Consider the following 22,281-nt stretch of genomic DNA (forward strand, 5'->3'; position numbering starts at 1 on the left):
CACATTTTCTGTACGTTTTTAATACATAAATTGGTAGAAAAGGCATATCTCAATTTTTGGTAGCTTTTCTTGTTTTGCGTGTACAGATAAAAAAAATCTCCAGGATAGATTCTCGCTCCGGATCCTACATGAAACCCCGCTGGAGCTACTGGGGAAATGACTTCATTATTAATGGAGCGTTTTCATTTCCTACGGTGCATTGTCAGTTCTCTATGGGTGCAATAAATAGCCGCTGCACAAAATAAATGCCATTTTAACTGCTCACCGATTACTGGGGCCCTCCCTTGCCGCCTTTTTTGTACATAGAACTCTGCATGCAGCCTCGTGGCTGTGCGGTCAGCGTCACCAAGCGTATATCCGTATGGGGGTGAGGGTTCGAATCCCGCTTCGAGTGATGAAACTTTTCGCAAGAAATTTTCTTCCTCGTATCCACTGGTGCTCGTAATGTGTGCTGTGTCCGTTTTCTAGTTGAGGAAGATTACAAGTGGTAGTCGAAATACGCGTACAGTAATTGCACAATTATGGGTCACTCTGTCACAATTATTAGTCAGTCAGTTAACCATGTTATTCAAATGGAATTGACTCATAATTGTGGGTGATCCATGATTGTTCTATGACTGTATCTGTCAAATTATAAGCAAAATAGTGTGGAAATAATAGGTACATTGTGATTACACTTATTCTGCTAAGGGGGTTCGAAAAGTCGGTACAAGATCGTTGTCTAGTGTTAAGTTTCGTTCAGTCTGAACAGCCTGTGTGTGACTGAAGACGATGTCCGTGTCTTAGGTCCGTGTTCTTAGGTCATTTACCTCTTCCATGAATCAAATCAAGATCATGTTTTGATCATCTGTTCTTCACTCTTAGGTACATTTTTGTACCTTTTTAATGAGTAGCATTGTTGGAAAACTCGCGATAAATACGAATCAACGAACTGCAACAATACGGCAAGCATCCTTGCTTGAACGTTGTCTTTAACTTTGTTCAATGAGAATCACCTGGGGACGTTTCGAAAGAATTAAAAACAGTGGCATTATTTTCACAAACATTTATTTCGAGCTTATTACACGAAAAAATCATACATTACTGCAAAATCCAATAGATTTGTCGTGTATTTCATTCGCATTGTCGAGTTTCAGCATCTTAGCAAAACTATTCACGTCAGTCTGATAATTTCTGGAATTTACTAGACGTGCATAGCTAATCGTATCTACTCTGTCAACCAAATTTGTCAGTTTGAGCGACGCGAGATGTGTTTGGCACACGATCAGCTCATAGCTTCCCCGATTGTCCTTTCGAGCCGTGCGTCCCTTGATTTGCGTTTCCTCCTTAACGTCCATCGAGAAGAACGTTTGGATGACATGGATTCCACCGTTTTTCTCCACTGACAACGAAGACTTGTAGTCCACGCCACGACCCATCTCGCGAGTCGCCAGGGTAACAGTTCGACTCAGGCCCGCTTCCGCAATGTAGCGATCTCGGGTTTTGGCCTCTGTATTGATGGTGATTTCGTTCAGTCGATCCAGCTGAGATTGAAAATCCTTCCTGAAGTCGGCAATTTCACTTTCGCTATCGAAAAATACAATCACGGCCCTCTGAGCGTTGATGACCGCGTTGATTCGACTGAAGATCGCATGTCTCCATTCGATCAAGGATTTGTGGCATTGGAAATTGTGAATTTGGTTGAACTTCAGATTGGAACTACCAAAGAATGAAGGCATGAGGGAACTGTGCGAAATATTGTAGTGGTTTTCAATGGCGTTTTTCTCGTAGGCAGTCAACTCACTCAGAGTACCGGTGACTCCCAAGATCAATGAGAACTTTTCCGGGATCCTGGAGTATGAATACGAAGCAATACTCAAATTCAGGTATCCAAAGTTGTTTAGACCATTGGAACTTTGTACGAAGTTGTTTTTCCGTAGTTTGAAATACATGAATGCGTTGTAGTAACCGTTGAAAGCACTTGGCCTAAATACGCCGAGTTCATCTTTATGCGTAATGTTACCATCAGAATCTAGTCTGAAGCTGCGAATCCAGTCATCATTAGGTGCTCGATTATGGATATCTACTGCTGTATTAATCATTTTATCAAGATGGTTTGAAAATAACGACATATTCGTGTGTAGAATTTCGGTAACTTCTGTATCTATATCAATCAAAGTATATTTTCTCGGTCGTTGCAAAAACGAATTAAGCTTAATAATATCAGGTTCATTGGAATGTCGCATGAATGTTTCAATTTCGTGTTTTACGTCGCTGTTATGTTGCAGCACTAATCTCCAAATTTGTTGCTGAACTTTTCCTAGTCCACGAATTATTGGTAGGAACAAGGGGTTGAAAGTGCTGCCGTAGAATTTGTCCATGAAGAAAACATCTACCTCATCGATCAGCAGTACCGTATTTTTCAAGTTTGAAGCAAAAGTCGTATATTTTCGATTGTTATTGGGAATCCCAATACATTTGCTCACATATTTGGTGGCATTTTCGAACAGATTATGCATTTCGTTCCACGCCACATCTCCGAAAGTTTGATAATATATTTTGGAATGGACGGCAAAGTTTTGAAACAAGCCTTTGAAATCGTTGAAATCACGGCTTGCTAAATATTTGCTGTAGCAAACCACCACAACATCGTGATTGAACAAGGCTAGTAAAGCAGCGCACAGTCCCAGCACCAGCGATTTACCCTGACCGGTCAATATCTGCGCCAGATGTTTCTCGACACCGATATCACCCCTATCAACACTGAGCAGTCTCAAAATGCTGAGAATTTGTATCGAGTGTGGCTTTAGGTGCTTTCCAGAACTGGCCACATCTTTCGAAATCATGATTGACCACACGGCTCCCAATCCGGCGAGAATTTCCGGAATAACTGTTTGCTTAAAAACTGAAGCCCACTTAGTGCTGAGAATTGGTTTAACTTTGGTACGAACATCCTGAACAATGTTTTGAATTTTTTGGGTGTAGTTGAACTTGCTATTCTCCACCATGTATTTCAAGAACTGGTCATGATATCGCTGGAAAGATGATTTCAAAAGCTCTTCATTGACATTTTCATTTTGTGGCGTGAATAGCTGCAAGGCCTTGTCAATTCCAATCGAGCTCTGATTGCGGATATACCAAAACGATTCTTTGATTAACTCCACACGTTTGGTGAAATCTTCAAGAGAATTGCTCTCATTGATTACACAACTAAAAGGTTGTATAGTCTCTTTCAGAAACGTTTCAAAGTCGATGTAGTCGGGTTGTTCCTTGAGGTATAGAAGAGAGCTTCTGATGGCATTGATCAAAAGGACTGAGGCAGTTAACTGACATTTGTTAGTCAATTGTTGTCCATTGATCCATGCTTGTTTTTGTCCTGCTTCGTTGATATAATTCAGCAATGTTTTCACCACTTCAGCTTGATAGTGTTTTGGAATTTCTGCTGCTTCAAATGCTCCTGCGAACTCATCATTCCGACCTTTTTGGACCTGGTGGCACTCATTGTCAGTATAGCTGAGTTTGTTTTCGACTCGTTTGATTGTACATTTACGTAGTAGCCGGTTCTTGATTGGCCGGTTTGGAATACGTACGTACCATTCAAAAGACAAATCTTCCAAGTCCGTGAAGAGATCGTTGAACGCTCGGAAGAACTCGATTACATCTACGGACTGCGTATTTTTGTTTAGTACTTGCGAGACGATGCTCGAAAGACTGGTTTTGATTTCATCGATCTGTGGCTTCAGGTGCTCACCTTCCAATTTGTTTGCCAGTTTGGGAAGGACTTCATTGAAGCGTTCCCAGTAGTTTTTGAACACATCTAAGCTGTCCCGATACCGAGAGAATGTTGAAGAGTCGCTGAGCAATTGTGGTCCCATGAGAGATATCTGTTTTTGAAGGATCTCTGTGTCAACTGTGTTTTGTCCAAGCCCGGATTGTTCGACTTGTGCTACAAACTGCAACGTGTTGTGGGCAACTACACGTACAGATTCTTGTGATTCACTCTTTGACTCTTTCGATGACACAAAATTTAAGAAAATTTCTAGAACGGCCGAGAACGCTTCAATTCGCTCAACATTGCCCTGGAACATATCCATCATTGTTGCATCCACTAGACAGAGCCATATTCGTAGACCGCTATGAGTGGACTTCGAAGACTTGAAAAGGTCGATCTGCAACTCATAGGGGAAAATTTCTCCAACGGTAAGTTTTCCTGGTTCAAGATGGTTTGCAATTTCAACAAGCATTCGAAGTTGTGTTACATAACTTTTAGTAAACAGCGTCGCACCTTCACTACTTTCAATGTTTGTCAACTTCCATTCGTTTTCGTACACTAACGGGTTTTTTACACTTAGTTCTGTTTGCACTAGACTGGCCATTTCCAACATACTTTTGCAGACATGGAAGTAAACAGTGTTCACGAGTGGAAGAACTTGACAGGATTCGGTGAGTTCGATGTCCATGATTCGCTTTACGTATTTCGCTTCAATTTTTGGCAAAACTTGTTTAAAAACACTCTCATTTAGGGCACATTCCAAATCACCGAACAACTTGACATCATTTCTGCCCAGCAGTAAGCTGCGTTGCGGTTCAAACTTCAATACACTTTGTTTAAGTTGTAATGGGCACATTTCTAGTATAGTTGCTATATGATTCTTCATCGCTGTTCTTAAGAATTCCTCCAAGAAGTTGGTCTTTTTTACGAAGCCTTGAATCCAATCTTTGCCTTTTTGGAACAGGTTTCGTTCTTCAAGTTTCTCGTGCTTTTTGACGTATTCTTTTATAGCTGTCTTGAGTTGATTATGTTGTATGATTTCACTCATGCTGAGTTCATCCGAAAATCGGACTGTTATTTTGAAATTATACTTATTAGAGATTCTCCAAAATTCCAGTAAACATTGCGCACTACTTGGATTCGTTGCACAGTTGGTGGCCAGGTCGTGTAGCAGAGACTTAATTACTCCAACAATGTCAGTTGTTTCGATGATCAGCTGATCGAACAGCACATTAACGGTTGTCAGATGCGCCAACAGCAATTCCTTCGAGGTTTCAAAATCAGTTGCATCGTTCAGCTCAGGGATGTTCTCGATGAATACCTGAGCAACGTAGTCAGATCCGATGGTGACCAAACATCCCTCTCCGTGCAGCTTCCAAATGGCATCTCCGCACACAAACTTGGCGGAATACGGTAAACCATTGGCGCCGGAATCCCTCAGCTTGATGTACTGATCTTTGGTTGTATTTGTCAGCTTCTTGCACTGCTTCAAGGTTGAACCAACCGGATCCGCTGTCTGCACTGAAGCGTCAATTTTTTGGTGGCAAATAATTCTTTCATTATATGGGAAGTGGATGGCCCGAAAAAATCTGGGCCGGTGGTCACGAATCGTTATCATGATTGTATATCTGCGAAAGAATGAACAAAAGAAATTAGTGGCGTTATCGGTAAAAATTCTGCTCAGTAGAAATACAACTCAAAATTTATTAGGGTGCCGACACATCTTCGCCTTCAATGTGTTATTGTTCGTTGGAAGAATCTCCATTTTCAATTCAATACACATCACTTCTCTCTTGTGTTTTTATAACCACGATAATCACATTACACATCACAATCCCCCACACGCAAAACATTCCTCTGTGACACTGGATACATACCTTCAATATTCTGTTAAATTTGGCACAGTCCAACTCCCAATCGGATCTTATCGTTTGTAGCACCGGTTTTCGATTTGCACTTTGAATGTTCTGAGGTCCGACAGAAACTGCTCCTTTGTATCTTTTCCTGATGTACGGTAGACAAGCTCCTTCCTACCCATCCGAGGGTTAGGTACAAAAGAAACGAACCCGTATAGGTACCTACCCGGGTAGATGTTTACAAATGGCAGCTGATGGCCGAAGAAAGTGAGAGGTGGAAGAAAACAACACACAGTTTGCGAACACACGCACACACTTGTACGCCGGCTGGTTGTTGCTTCTAGTAGTGTAAAGACTATGAAGAACTATGAAGCTTTGCTCCTTTCGATCTCTATGTATGTACCTTAGTGTTTGCTCACAGTGGTTCAAGATTAAAAAAAATGGTGGGACATGAAGATACTAAAACGGAGTTCTGCCGTAATTCTGCAAAGTGACGTAAGCGCTATTCAAAATTTCGACATATTTCGGTATCTGGTGTAGAAATAACATTGTGGTATGCCTGCTGTATTAGAATGCAAGATCTAATTGACATCGCGTTTCAGGTCATAAATTTGCAACTGTCTAGGTAAGCACTTTTTCGCGTTCTGTGCCACACATTTAAATCGAAATTGCAAGAAAACGATAAGAGCTAGACGTTTGATGTCAAAGAACGAATTGTAGAATGTAACAGGGGCCACAATTTTGCCAAAGAAAGAATTTTAATTTATTACGCATGTTTCAAAGATAATTGTTAAAAACAAATTAAAACACACTATTTTGAGCTATTTTGCGCTAGAAAACTTAATTATTTAACTAAACCAATCGATTCAAAGATGCCATTTGATAGAAAATTCAAAAATCTTTCGAATAAGGGTAAAAAAAATGCGATAAGTTTGACCATTTTTAAGTTATAGCCAGTTAAGGCAATGAGAGTCAAAAACATGGGAAGTTCAATAACTACGTAACGCTTGAGATTTGACCATATACGTAGAACAATTTTTTTCACCATTTATGGTCCTCTATCACTTTTTAAAAACTTTGCACTCACGACCTTGGAAGATTTATTCGGCAACTTACGAATGACATTCTTGGAGGAATATATTCCATGAAATTCCTCCAGGATTTCCTGTAGAGGAACCTCAAAAAATCTCACCAACAATTTTTCTAGAATATGTACTTCCATGCATTACTTCAGATTTTTTCCGGGGATTCTGTGAAAAAAAAGTCTACGGGATTTCAGACATTCTAACGCGTTCTATTTTTAGAAAATCAAGAATTAAGAATTCCTTCGCAAATTTCTTCGGGAATTTCTTCAAAAAAAAATCGGAAAATTTTTTCAGGATGCCTTAATTTCCTTCATTTTTTTTTTGAAGAGTTTCTAAACAGAACCTCCCAAAGCTCCATTGATTCCGTAGAAATTTCATAAATTGGGTCACGAAAAAAAAGTTCATTCTTAACCCGCTCCCTCCTATGGCATACTTTTTGTATGGGGCGTTCTCTGAAATTTGTCTAACCCCTCCTTCCTGAAAGCGTTACGTAATTTATAGACGCTCCACTTTCAGAAATATCTCCAGGAATTCCATTTCCGAAGTAACCCAAGGATTCTTTCAGGAATTCCTCCATCGGTTGCTTTGAAAATTCATTTAGGGCTTTTCCGATAAATTTCTTCGTGGAATGTCGCCATGAATTCTCCAGAAGTTCTTTCATAATTTTGTTTTCCAGCAGATATTCTCCCATAACATTTCAGCTGAAATTCATATGAAGATTGTTTCATGAGTCCCTCCGGGTATTCCTTCTTGTACATATTTCACCAGAAATTCCTCCTGAATACCTTTAGGAATTTTAACTCGGATTCTTTATGAAATTTGTTCAAAAACTATTCCTAGAAAGTTTTGCATAAATTCTTTTGGCAATTTCTCATTAGATTTGCTAGGAATTTTAACAGAAGTTTCAAATATGTATGATAACGAATTCCTCCACCAATTCTTCCAAAAGTCCCTTGAAGAATCCTCCATGAAATTTGGTAAGAGATTTCTCTAGGATTTTTTCTTAATATTTTCTAATAAATCTTTGTAGGAATTCTACCAGAGGGAGAGTTTTCAGAAACTTCCTTAGCAACTCTTTATAAAATTTCTCCAGGAATTCCCTGGGATTCGTTCACATAATCCTCTGGGAGTCGTTTAAGAATATCTCCAGTGATTTCTACAGATAGACATTTTAAACTCCTTCATGGATTCCATCAAAAATTTTCTCTGCAATCCCTTCGAAAATAACACCAAAGACCCTTTCCCTAGTTTAAGGGTTTCTTCATGAACGTCTGCAAAAGAAATCCTCAATTTTTTTTTAGATTATCAGAATTTTCGCCGATTTTTTTGGAAATTCTTCCAAAGTTTCCTCCAGGAATTCATTGGAAAATGTTGTCAGTTGTTACCGAAACAATATGTAGCAGGTTTCTCTTTGGAGTTCCTCCTGCGGTGCCTTCAAAAACATTTCCTGGGATTCCTTTAGCGATTCATCCAGGAATTCTTTCAGATATTTCATCACAGATTTTTACAGAAATATTTTATGAAATTACATACAAAAGCATTGAAGTAATTCTACAGGAATAACCTGAAAACAAATTCAAGGAAATGGTTGAAAATTTCCGGAAGAGATTCCTAAAAGAATATTGAAATAATTTCAAAAAAGAAAATAATGTAGGAGTTCATGGAGGAATCCCTGGGGAATGCCAGATGGAACTCATTGAGATGGATCTAGAGGAATTTCTTGAAGAATTTTATGAGAAACTCTTTTGGAGAAAGTTAAGAAAAAAATCCTGAAGAAGTTTCTGAGGAAATCCCGGAAGAACATCGCTGAATCAAATATCGAAGAAGTTTCTGAAGAATGTTTCTCAAAAAAATATCTGCGGGAATCCTTGCAAAACTTGGAGACAAAGGTACTGGAGGGATTCTTGAAAAAACCTATTAATAAATTTCTAAAGGGATTCCTGGAGGATGATTTGTAACAGAGCCTGGAAGGAATCCTGGAGATACTTCTGGAGGAATTCTTGAAAGAATTTGTTGCAAAATGTCCGAAAGGTATTAGTGAAAAAAAAACCTCAAAGCAATTCCCCTGAAGGAATTTTTGGAGCGAATTCGGATCAAATGGAAGAATTCTCGAAGGAATCACCAAAAGAAACCTCTTGAATATGCCTAGAAAACTGCAAAATGCCGTGCAGTAATTCCAAGAAGAATTTCTGAGCTTATTCGTGGAGAAACGCCAAGAAATAAATCCAGAAGTGATTTTTGAAGAAGCTACTAAAAGAATCTCTGAAGAGTTTCGGGAAAACTTTCTTAAAGAATCCCTGAAGAAAAGTTACTAAAATCCCCAAGAGAAGTTTACGATCCAATCGCTAGACCTAGAGGAACTACCAGAAAATTATCTTGACAATTGTCGGCATAATTGTCTGGGTTCCTGAAAAGAATCTCAAGGAAATATATAGAGAAATTCATTAATAAACCTTTCAAAGAACTTTGTTTTAAGAAACTATCGCCCTGATTAGGTAAAAAGATTGAAATGATGTGAATAAGGTTCAATTTCCTAAGTACCAGTGTAAGAGGCGCTGGAATTTAAGAACCTTCCGTAACCAACTCTGATTTTACCATGGCAGCACTGGTGTAAAATGAGTTTTTTTGAAAGAATATCCTTGGGTGAACGTCCTCAAGGATTTTCTTAAAAACTTATGTATCAAATATTGTGCCAATGCTATCAGTTCAAATAAATCCACCAAGAAACTTTCAAAGTAACAATTGGGAGAAAAATAGTGCGAGGGGGTGGGGAGAATTTAAGAAAATCCAAATTTTCAACTCGAACGTGGAATCTGTGCTGCTGTGCGCCAGTGAAACTTGGTGCGTATCAGCGGAGAACACTCAACGGCTGCAGGTCTGCATCAATAGATACCTGCGGAATATAATTCATGGCATGGTGGCCTGACAATTTCATCTCCAACGTGGAGCTCATCAAAAGCAGAAAATCTGGAAAATAAAACTAAACCTAAATGATTTTATTTCAGAATTTTAGTGGTTATAAGGGTCTCATTGAGTTTTGAAAACGTTGCCCTGGTTGGATTCGCAAGAATATTTTTAAAAATCCAGTCATGGTTTTACAAAGCCTCCGACTGAAAACAATTTGAAAAAAAAAAATATGGACATAAAAAAAGAAAAAAGAAACATCATATCTTAAATCTAATTGGACGTAAAACAAATCAGAGCACTTACCAATTTCTATTGAAACACACATACTACAGGGGGTGGCCAAAATGTTTGGGATAGGCAACTTTTTTGTTTCTTACAAAAAAGTTCAACATGTTATAACTTTTCATAAAGTGCATCAAAAATTCTCAAATTTTGACTGCTTGTCAACCTATTATATGTGCATCATTTGTACAAATTTGGGCTCGATTGGTTAATCTTTCGCGAAGCTAGAACCGTTCTCGTGAAATACTATTTTTTAGACAACTTTTTTTTGAAATGTCATATCTCGGAAACCTGTGAACCGAATTGAATGAAATTTTCAACGTTTATAAACAATATATTTAATATTTTCTCACGACGAATAAAGTTATAGTGGTTTGACATTTTCATCCATATAGAGGAAAATTGCTCAAATTTACAATATCACACAAAAATTAGTAAATGTGTTCTTTCTTTAGCCCAAATAGGCTCTAATACAGGGGATGGCCAACATGTTTGGGATAGGCAACTTTTTTTCTCCCAGAAAAAAATTCAACATGCTGTAACTTTTCATAGAGTGCATCAAAAAATCTCAAATTTTGACTGTTTGTCAATCTATTATGTGTGCATCATTGGTACAAATTTGGGCTCGATTGATTAATTTTTCGCGAAGTTAGAACCGTTCGCGTAAAACACTATTTTTTAGACAACTCATTTTTGAGCTGTCATAACTCGGAAACCAGTGAACCAAATTGAATGAATTTTTTAACTTTTATCAACAATATATTGAAACTCAATACGACGTTATAAAATGTAATATTTTCTCACGGCGAATTAAGTTATATCGGGTTGAAATTTTTACCCATATAGAGGAAAATAAGTAAAATTAACAATACCACACAAAAATTATTAAATGTGTTTTTCCTTCAATCTAAATAGGCTCTAATATATCTGATTAGAGATAATTTGAGAACAGAAGTGGAAAATCTTTGGAGATGAATACTAAAATTTATTCACATTAATGTAAAAAAATTACATTTTTTCGAGAAAAGTCCAAAAAGTGTCAATCCATGATAACTTTTTTCAACGTTCAAAAAGTATCTATGTTTTAATAGTTTGTGAAGCATTTACATATTGTTAGTGTACGTTCAAAATTTCATTCAATTCGGTTTACTGGTTTCCGAGATATGACAGCTCAAGAATGCGTTGTATAAAAAAAGGTGTTTTACCCGAACGGTTCTAACTTTGCGAAATATTAATCAATCAAGCCCAAATTTGTACCAATGATGCACATATAAAAGGTTGACAAACAGTCAAAATTTGAGATTTTTTGATGCGCTCTATGAAAAGTTATAGCATGCTGAACTTTTTTGTGAGAGAAAAAAAAGTTGCCTATCCCAAACATTTTGGCCATCCCCTGTATATCTTATTATAGATGTCTTGAGAACAGAAGTAGAACATCTTTGGTTATCGAACCTAAATATTAATCACATTGATGTAAAAATTACACGATCTTTTGGGAAAGGTTCAAAAAGTGTCAATCCATCACAACTTTTTTCCTCGTTTAAAATGTACCTATGTTTTGAAGTCTTTTCAAGCATTAACATATTGTTTATAAACGTTAAAAATTTCATTCAATTCGGTTCACTGGTTTCTGAGATATGACAGTTCAAAAATTGTTGTTTCACGAGAACGGTTCTAGCTTCGCGAAAGATTAATCAATCGGGCTAAAATTTTTGCCAATGATGTACATATTTTTTTTTCTTTTTTTTTATTCGAGAGACTTTACCTCTGAGGCATTCGTCTCTGACAATGCACATATTATAGGTTGACAAACAGTCAGAATTTGAGAATTTTCAATGCACTTTATGAAAAGTTACAGCATGTTGAACATTTTTGTGAGAGAAAAAGAAGTTGTACATTTTGGGCCACCCCCTGTAGATGCTAGCTTACCTTCTAAATACATGTGTTCAGCGAAGTTTGAGTATTGACCAATGTGTGGCCATTCACTATTTGGAATTATGACCGCAGATGGCAACACTGATCGATCTACATAATATCGTCCGGGGGTGTTTCCAGATAACAAGTAAAGTTTCAGCTTCTCTATCTCGGAATCGAAAGCAGATAGAAATGTGTCGTTTTCGGCAAAGTTGTTCAGAAGGACAAGAACATTCTGGTGATTCACTAATTAGTTGGTGATTTTACCGCTAGGTGGCGCTAGTTATAAAGTGAAATTTTAGACTTCTCTTTCTTGGAAACCAAAGCAGATAGAAATGTGTCGTCTTCAGCAAAGTTGTTTAGAAGGACACGAATATTCTGATGATTTACTAATTAGTTGGTGATTTTACTGCTAGGTGGCGCTAGTTATAAAGTGAAATTTTAGACTTCTCTATCTTGGAAACCAAAACAAATAGAAATGTGTCGTTTTCGGCAAAGTTGTTCAGAAGGACAAGAACATTCTGGTGATTCACTAATTAGTTGGTGATTTCACCGCTAGGTGGCGCTAGTTATAAAGTGAAATTTTAGACTTCTCTATCTTGGAAACCAAAGCAGATAGAAATGTGTCGTCTTCGGCAAAGTTGTTTAGAAGGACAAGAATATTCAGGTGATTTACTAATTAGTTGGTGATTTTACCGCTAGGTGGCGCTAGTTATAAAGTGAAATTTTAGACTTCTCTATCTTGGAAACCAAAACAGATAGAAATGTGTCGTCTTCAACAAAGTTGTTCAGAAGGACAAGAACATTCTGGTGATTCACTAATTAGTTGGTGATTTCACCGATAGGTGGCGCTAGTTATAAAGTGAAATTTTAGACTTCTCTATCTTGGAAACCAAAACAGATAGAAATGTGTCGTCTTCGACAAGGTTGTTTAGAAGGACAAGAATATTCTGGTGATTTACTAATTAGCTGGTGATTTTACCGCTAGGTGCCGCTAGTTACTTCTATATCTGGGTAACGAAAGCAGATAGAAATGTGTCGTCTTCGGCAAAGTTGTTTAGAAGAACAAGGTATTATTATTATTATTAACACTAGGTTAAAATTAAAATTTAAGACTTCTCTATCTTGGGATCCAAAGATCATTCTTATTATTCATAAATTAGTTGACGATTTTTCCGCTAGGTGTCGCTAGTTTTCAAATAAAATTTTTGACTTCTTTATCTCGTGATCTAGGAAAGTTGTTCAGAAGGATAAGAACATTCTAGTGATTCACCAATTGGTTATGTCATGTTCTCGCGAATTCCAAGCGCCCGAATGACAAATGCCCGCAAGTCATCCACCCCAATGTAACATTCTCCAGAATGTATTAAATGCCTCAACAATTATTATATTATATCCTAAAAACACCTTTCTGAAATCAGTTAAGGAGAAACATCAAGAAATCCTATTTCATTTTTGCATACAAATTTTAAAGGCACCATTCTGATAAACGGAGCATTGAATCACGCTGCATTTGTTTATCCTGGCTTTGCTCACTTGTAAAAAAGGGAGATAATCCAAATCAGACGCATTTGTTTACGAATTTTCAAGATTAGTGCTCATGAAAACGTCAGTAGGGGTTCAAGCCGGATTTTTTCAGTGATTTTTCCATGGATTCCTTCCGGGATTCTTCAGGATGTTATTTTTGTCTTCTTGGCGTTACATACCCACTTGTACAAATCCTGCTCTTTGCTTGGTGTTTCATAAGCACTTCCACAGTATTTAACTTAGAGGATTTTTCCAGGGAACCACGATATTTTCATTATTTTTCCAAAATTTCTAAAGGTATTTGTCCATGGCTTCATTTTTTTAAAATTAGTTTTGTATATTCCTTCCAAGAATTAAGAACTCTCTTAAGAATTATTGAAATATTTTTTCAGGAAACCACCAGGAATGTTTTTCAGAATTCCTCCAAGCCTTTAGTGCCTCCAAGGGATTCTCGTTGCTCAAGCAGAAATCCTTTTCCAAGAATTATTTTCATATTTTTTTCAAAGATTCATCCCAAACATTCTCCTGATTTTTTTTCCAGGATTCCTGCAAAGGTTACTCAGGAACTTTTCATTAGTCTTCTTCCGGTAAACCTTCAGGCATTCTTCTATCTTGATTTTAATTTTTTTCTGAGGAATCTGGAATTCCCTCCAGAGATGTTCCAATATTATCTGCCAGAAATAACATATTTTTGTGTCACAATGTTTTTGTTGCACATTCGATTTGCCTACCTGACCGGATCTGACATTCAGATCGAACTCGATTATCCGTGATTCAATCATCTGTCAAAAATGCCTCCATTATGCTTATTTGGCGATTAAATAATTGTTTGCTTTGTTTGCAAAATTTGAGATGGCAACATGTCAAAAGATATTGGAAATTTATTTTTATTATGCAGATTTTTTTGCTGAAGCTCCATTTTCAAAATATATGATACAGAGTTATAGAGCTATATTTGAATCTGTATGACCAGTGTTGCCAGCAATAATATAATTTTTGTATCCCAACGTGGAACAATGTACTGCACTTGTGGTGCACTATAACATTGTCGAACATTCTAATTGCATATCTCTCCATATCAGAGATATAGAGCTATATTTGAATGTGTATGACCAGTGTTGCCTGCAATAACCTATTTTTCTTCCCAACGTGAAACAATGTACTGCACATGAGGTGCACTCTAACATTGTAGAACATTCGAACAGGAATGCCTGGTGAAAGCCCTGTAGATTCCCGGAGCAATCCCTGTGAGCAATCTGAAAGCCTACCTGGAGGAATTCCTGTATAAATTATGGGAGAAATACCTAGAGGAATATCTGAAGACATCTTATGAGGAAATCCTAGATAAATATCTGGAGGATTCCTTGGAGAATATTCTGGAGAAATTCCCGGAGGAATTCTGAGAGGAATTCCAAGAAAAATTTCAGAAGAAATCTCTTGAGAAACTTTATGTTAAAATACACATAAATAAAAATTAAAAAAAAAAACTCTTGAGGAATCCCTGAAGCAATTCCTGGGAAAATCTTTAGAGAAAATCCTGAAGAAACTGCAGAACATATTCCTGGTGCAATTCCTGGAAGAATTCTTAGATGAGATCAGACGAACCAGCCAAGGGCTGGCAGTCTCTTAAATAAAGACAAATCAATCAATCAATTAGATGAGACCAGCAAGAATTCCTGGAGAAATTTCTTGGATGAATTCTTGAAGCATTCCCTGGAAAAATTCCTGGAAGAATTCCTGGAGAAATCTCCAGAGAAATTCTGGGAGGAATTTCTGGAGAAATATCTAAAAAAATCCCTAAAGAAATTCCAGGAGGAATTCCTGCAAGAACCTTTGGAGAAATTTCTGGAGGATTCCCTGGAAGAATCTCTGGGAATATCCCTGAAGAAATTCATGGAGAAATTCCCGGAAGAATCCCTGAAGCAATTCCTGGACGAATCTCAGGAGAAATTCCTGGAGGAATGTCTGGAGGAATCCCTGAAGAATTTCTGATAGTATTCCTGGAGAATTTCCTGGAAGAATCTCTGAAGAAATTCCTAGAGGATTTCTTGAAGAAATTTCTGGAGTAACTGCTGACATAGTTTCTGGAGGATGTTCAGGAGCAATTTCTGGAGAAGTTCCTGGAGGTATTCCTGAAAAAAAAATTCTGTGATATTTTCTGATGAAATTATATCATTTCTTCATCTGCATAAAGGGATTTCTAATAGGTGTCCTTGAAAGGATTCGTAAAGAAATATACTCTGAGAATGATGTTTGTTTGCATTAAATACTAGAGAAAATTCCTGTAGCAATAGCACATAACCGCACTCTATAGCAGCATATGGTTCTACAAAGTCCTTTTTTTTTTCTACCGCAACCGGTTCCGGCATATCTGGAAAGTTTGGCATGTTGTTTTTGTGTTCCACAGATGAACATCACAAAATTTAACAATTTAACCAAGCGGATTATTTGATAACATTCGATTGAAGTGGTTCTCTTGAAGATATATTTGGCGAAACTTCCTGTAGTTCTCGAGTTTGATCGAGGTTTGATAATTGTGGATAAAAACCTCAATTATTAGAATAGTTTATTTTTTTGGGATTTTTTTTTTGAACTCTGAATTATTGATAATCTTTCAGTTGGCTCGAATTAAAAAAACAAATCTGGCAACTAGAGGGGGCACCCCTCTGGCTACGCCAATGCCCGCTAATACCCAACACCGCCTTTAGACGGGGTATGGTTTGAGCATTTTTGTAATTTTTGTTTCGTGGAAAATCAAACTTTTTCGGTTTTGCATATCTCAAAATAGTTTTTGGTGTATTTTAAAGCGTATTAACATTTTTTAAAAATCATTGAAAAATTGATGTTTTAGTCACCTTTTAGAAGCCATTGTTTATTTTGTGTTGAATCGCTACAATTAACATATTTTAAATGTTTTTCAAATCATTCTTTCCTAGTTTAATAGTTTAAGGGAATCGAGTACACCTATGAAATTACACGGAAAATAAAATTTTCTATGAAAAAAAATAAAAATAAAAATATTTCAACAATCATCATAAAATATCAAAAAATTCGTACCCCAAATTGGCTTCCAGGAAACATATAAAAGTGTGGGGATGTTCAAAAGTAAAAATTAGAAAAATCAAAAACTGAAATTCACAAAATCGAGAATTAAAAAAATCATCTTCCAAAACATGTTTAAATCGACTTTAGATGACGAAAAGTGATATTTAGATCGAAATAAAAATTAGAGGGTTAAAGGTGTTGAGCATTGATTGAAATGGACGTTAATCTAAATTTTGGACGTAAAAAAGTGGGCGTAAATCAATCAAATAAACGGACGTAAAATAAGGTCGGAGAGTAAAAGACACATTTTTGAGAAAAATTTGTTATTTGAACTGTTTTTGAATTGCTCTTTGGTAAATTATGAAAATTAAATTCTTCATTACTTTCAAACATCAGCGTTTTTGTTTTATATTTGCATGGTAGATTTTGTAATCGTATAGAAGAAAATCTGTTTACCACTGACCACTGACTGACATCTCCACCGCGAATTATACTGAATGGCCCCGGCTACTTACGAGGAACGATGACGCGATCAAAAGCCTGTATGTACCAATCTGCACTTTTTTCGTGTTTTTTTTTTTCAAAAAAAAAAAGGAAATCCCCGAGATTACACTCAGGCAGTGGTGCAATAAGTACAGATTTTAGCGTTGGGCAATTTTTAATCGATGTTCGCAACATCGATGTTTTTGTTCCGATTTATCGATTTTTTGAATCGATGTTGAAACCCCAGGAAATCGACCGAATCGATTTTTTACACTCGATTCAAAAACATTAAATTTCCTTTTTTTTCAGAAAACATTGTAGAATTTTACCATTCAAAAAGTACATAAAATCGGGGGTCTATATAATCTAGGGTCCACTAAAATGAGGCATACATGTTATCTCAGGTTTCTTAGGAAAATCCCTCCTTACAACATTTTTAAAATTTGTATGGAGCGAAGACTTTGGCCAGACCTCCTCCCCTCCCCCAAAAAAGTCTACATGGTTTATGAACAGCCCTCAGGAGTCTAAGTGAATCTTTCTCAGGATTCTGAAGGAATCCTTCTTAAGGTCTAAACCTAAAGAGTCCCTTTCAGGGTTCTAGCGCATCCTTCTCAGGATTGCCATCTTCAAGATGTCCATCTCTGAGTTCCGGTTATTTTTTTGAAAATCCGTCTCAGGATGCAAGATGAATAATGTGGAAGATCCCTTCTTAGGATCCCTATCAGGGTTCTGAGGCAATCTTTTTCAGGATTCTAATGGGATGTCTTTCAGTTCTGCAGCATAATTTCTCTCAGGATTCTGGAAAAATCTGCCAGGGAGTTCTGGGGGTATTCGTCTAAACATTCTGGTAGAATCCCGAGGAAAAACTTCTTTCCGGATTTTGAGGCAACTCATCACAGGCTTCAGGGAGAGTCCATCTCGGAAATCTGAGTAAATCCCGCAGAATTCTGGAAGAATTCCTCTAAAGATTTTGAGATAATTTATCTCATAAAACTGGAGTATTCTCTCCCAAAATTTTAGGAAAAGCCCTAATAGAATTCAGGGAGAATTCCTATTGGAAGAGCCTTTTTCTCTTTTCAGGGATAAGGTCTGTAAGGATGCTGGTGTGATAATTTTCAGCCTTTTTAAGGAATCTCTCACATATTTCAGAGGAATCCTTAGAATTATGGAAATTTCTCTCAAGCTTCTGGGGAATTTGTCTGATGATTTTGGAGAAATCTTTGGGATTCTGGGGCTATATTTTTCAAGATTCTTGGGCGCTTTCATTCAGAATTATAAATTATTAAAGAATCTCTCACGAGAAATTTGGATTTTGGAGAATCCCTCACATAGATTTTGTAATTCCTGTTAGGGTTCGCAAATCCTTCTCAGCATTCTACGAGAATTCCAGTAGAATTCTATTTTCTGTATTCTGGAGCAGTTGGTCCCAGAAATCCTTTTCAGGATTGTGGGAGAACCCCTCTTAGTAATCAGGGAAAAACCTTGACATGATTATGGGAAGATTCTCTTGAGATTCTTGTGTAATAATTTAAAGTATTCTAGAGGAATCACTCTCAGAGTTCTAGGACAATCCTTTTCAAGAGTTAAGGGCAGTCCTTTCAAAGATTCTGGGGGATTTTTTTTCAGGACTCTGAAGTAATTTTTCTGTTTTATTTGGGAATACCTCTCAGAATTCTAGAGAATCCTTCTCAGTTTGCTGTAGAAGTCCATTCTAAAAGTTTTCGTAATCCCTTCCAGAGATAATCCTTATCAGATTTTCGGAAAAATCCCTCTTAGTTTTCTAGATAAATTTTTATCAAGAATCTGAAAGAATTCCTCTTATGATACTTTTTAGGATTCTGGGGGAATCACTCGTACAATTCTGGGGAATACCTTTTGGGATTATTGCAGAGTTATTCTCAGCATTTAAAAAGAATCCACCCAGGATTTAAGGGAAATTCTAGGAGAATACTTAAAAGGATTCTGGGGGAATCCTATCTGCCAGAATTCTGTGAGACTATATTTCAGTTTTCTTTGGCAATCCCGCCCAGTATTTTGGGGAAACGTTTCTCAGGATTCTGAAGTAATCCTTCTTAGGGTCTAAGCTACCCTTTCCAGGATTCCGGGTCATTACTTTTGAGTTTCTTAGGGAAATCATCTTAGAATTTCGAAAATCTTTTTTTTTTGTGAGAATCTCTCTCAATATTCTAGATGAACTTATTTCAAGAATCTTGAAATTCCTCTCAGGATTCTGGGATAATCCCTCTTACGATTCTGGAAAATTTTGGGAGAATCTCAAGGGAAAGCTTCCCTTAGGATTCTGAGACATTCTATCACAGGATTCTGGGAGAATTCTTTTCGAGGCTCTGAGACAATCTGTCTCATAGATATGGAATCTCTGTCAGGAAAATAGGAAGAGGAAAACAGGAAGAGAATTCAGAGAGAATTCCTACCAAGATACCAGAAGAGTCTTGCTTTCTTTTCTAGATAATGTTGCTCAGGACTCTGGTGTTATCATGTACAGCATTCGGAAGAAATGATTCTTAAAAATGATTCGTTTGTAGAATTCAGAATTCTGAAGGAGTCTCTTCAAAGATCAGTGGCGTCTCGTAACCTCACTTTTTACCTGTTCAACGACCCCAAAACTTGCAATTGCGAAGGATTCAGGATCAGAATCAAATTGCAAATGGGCGGAAACGGCTATTTTTGTAATTTTCTACAAATTACAAGCCAGTTTGTTGAGAAAATTCAAGAATTTACATTCGTTGAATAGGTAGATTTGAGGTTAGTGAATCGCCACTGTTAAAGATTCTGGGAGAGTTTTTCTCAGCAGTCTGCGGGAATTCATTTCAGTACTATATTGGAATACTTCTCAGAGTTCTAAGGAATATCAGGATCTTTCTTTTTCTTTTGATTCAAAATTTTTTTTTTCTCAGATTGAACTGTCTCAACGTTATTTCCATTTTAGAATCAGAGTCGCGAAATGTTCGATGTGCAATCTCAAATTTTAATATTGAATATATTAAGAAATATAAAACATACCATGAAATTGAACTACATGCAGTCAACGAATCATTTCATAGTTTTGTAATATTTTATAATATCGAATCGATGTGAAAACATCGATTCAAAGCATTCGATTAAATTGGTGAATCGATTCTGATGATCTGGTTCGAATCGATTCACAAAAATCGATGTCTCAGCCAGATTTGCCCAATGCTAGACAGATTTATCTGGAAAGGTGCAGATTCATAAGGAGATTACAGATTTTCAGAAAAAAAAAAAACAATCTGAACTCAACGTAGGAGAGACTGGGGAGAAAGGCAGATAAACATCTATTGCAACTGTATACACAACAGAAGAACTTTAACTTTTTGTTAAAGTTTCCAAAACTTTTTTTTATGGTTGCGGTCGAGAATTGGGCAACATAAGAAGAGGTGAGGTGAAACGCATCGGTTGATTGATAAGGTTTATTTTTGCGATGATCTTCGCAATGGAATGAGAATTATTTACATTCAGAGTTACTGTCATGCTGAATGGATACCTCCGGGAATTCCTCTCGGGATTTTTCCAGTAATTTCCTCGGGATTCCTTCATAAATTCCTCCCGGGATTCTTTCAGGGATTGCTCCCGGGATTCCTCTTGAATTCCCTCTGAAATCTCTCCAGGAATACTCCAGCATGACCTCCCACGATTCCTGTAGGAATCCCTCCCAGGCTGCTCCAGATAGGTGTCTAAAAAGTATGTATTGTGAAGTGTTAAGTAGGTAAAATTAAACTCTTCCTTAAAACGGACGTCTTACCCCTAGTTCCTCTTTTTTTCAAACCAACATGTAGCCTCTTGCTCCTCTCACTTTCTTCGGTTATTAGTTGCCACTCGTAAACATCTAGAACCCGGGTAGATCTGCTGAGTTTGGGTTTTTTTTCCTTATGTGTGCTCTCCTTATCGTGTGGGTAGAATAGAAAAGGAGATCGTCTACCTAACACCAGAAAAAGATGCAAACCTCGGCTGAACGGTTCAGTTATCGCCAGACCTCTCAGAGTATTCAAAGTGCAAATCGAACACCAGTAGTGCTACAGTGTATTTGGTTCGATCAAGAATTCGACATAGCAGGATAATCAAGGTGTGTATCCATACTTATTGTGATAATTCACGTGGTCGTAACTGCCATAATCGGAAAGCATGGGTTGTGTAGCGTTTAGGATTATGGGATTCAACAATAACATAATTTGTAAATGGTGATTCAACATTTCAACGATTGCGCTTGATTTTAGATCTTTCATTTGAACAGTTTTAAATTGTACATATGTCGAAAAGATGGGGAAAGCCGATTAATGGGAAATCAGATCCAAAATTGAACTTAATATATTAAACTTGATACCTGAGCGTTATCAATAAACGTCGTCACGCTTAGGGAGATGATGGGGGTTTGTGAAAGTGTGTAAAAGTCGAAAAAAGATTACCTACCAATTAACCTTCCTTTTGCATTAGGGTCATTTTTGGCCAATCAGCACACATCTAGGAAGAGAGCAACAAAAAAAAGTAACACATTTGGCATTAAGGGGTCAAAAATGGTCAATAACTTTGACACGCTCCCATTGCAATAATCCATTTTCGATCTGATATCCATTCTCTTAGGCTTAAATGAAAGATATGAGTTCCAAGTATCAGACCGTGACTAATTCGTATCCAATCTGAAACATGGGCCCCTGTAACCGGTTCCGGAAGGTGCCCACAAGGGGACATATACAGATTTTTAGTGCAGAGGCTCGTTTGGACGATTCAAATGCCGTATTTTTTTCTCCTAGAACCTGAAAGGCAGCGCGATAATTAGGGCATGAGCACACTGTCCATATCCAGATATTCCGGAACCGGTTCCGGTGAAACCCGGATAGGCTGGAGGGGCCATTTTGAGCTCACTTTTCTTCAGTATCAAGGAAATTTTGATCACATTACCAAACTAGTCATGTGACGGCTCTATCTTTATGATTTTTCATACAAATTTCGGTGATAATCCCACCTGCGGCCACTGGAACGTGACATAAAGAAACATGTCTGGAGATGGGGAATGTATGATGGGACAGAGATGGGATTCCTCCAGGACTTCCTCCAAGGATTCCTTCAGGATTTCCTCAAAGGTTTCCTTCAAGAAATCCTCCAGGGATTGCTTCAAATATCTCTCAAAGATTCCTGCTAAAATTCCTCCAGGGATTCCTCCAGAGATTTCTTCAGGGATTCCTCCAGGAATTCCTCCAAAGATACCCCCGGGAATTCTCACAGACATTCCTTCAGGGATTCCTCCAGGGATTCCTCCAGAGATATATCCAAAGGTTCCTCAAGGAATTCCTCCAGGGATTCCACAAATTTTTCCAGACGTTCCTCCAAGAATTCCTCCAGAAATTTCTCCAAGGATTCCTTCACGAGTTCCTCCAAGAATTCCTCCAGGGATTCC

General features: G+C 37.4%; 2 protein-coding genes across 2 annotated transcripts in view; one reads left to right on the plus strand and one right to left on the minus strand.

Moving 5' to 3' along the window:
• The window catches only part of LOC109410275 (uncharacterized), a 140,485-nt gene that overhangs the window by 112,995 nt on the left and 5,209 nt on the right, over positions 1 to 22,281 (plus strand). The window lies entirely within an intron of this gene.
• Positions 1,031 to 5,888, minus strand: LOC109408807 (uncharacterized). Its single transcript, XM_019682195.4, has 2 exons — positions 5,629 to 5,888; positions 1,031 to 5,379 (listed from the first exon to the last, which is right to left on the minus strand). Exon 2 carries the CDS (start codon positions 5,367 to 5,369, stop codon positions 1,074 to 1,076), a length of 4,296 nt encoding a protein of 1,431 aa, XP_019537740.3. The 5' UTR covers positions 5,370 to 5,379; positions 5,629 to 5,888; the 3' UTR covers positions 1,031 to 1,073.

The sequence above is a fragment of the Aedes albopictus genome, chromosome 2 (genome assembly GCF_035046485.1).
Source record: "Aedes albopictus strain Foshan chromosome 2, AalbF5, whole genome shotgun sequence".
In the NCBI taxonomy this organism is placed as follows: Eukaryota; Metazoa; Arthropoda; class Insecta; order Diptera; family Culicidae; genus Aedes; species Aedes albopictus.

Excerpts from the sequence above, each read along its gene's own strand:
- LOC109408807 (XM_019682195.4), bottom strand. The coding sequence starts at position 5,369 with ATGATAACGATTCGTGACCACCGGCCCAGATTTTTTCGGGCCATCCAC.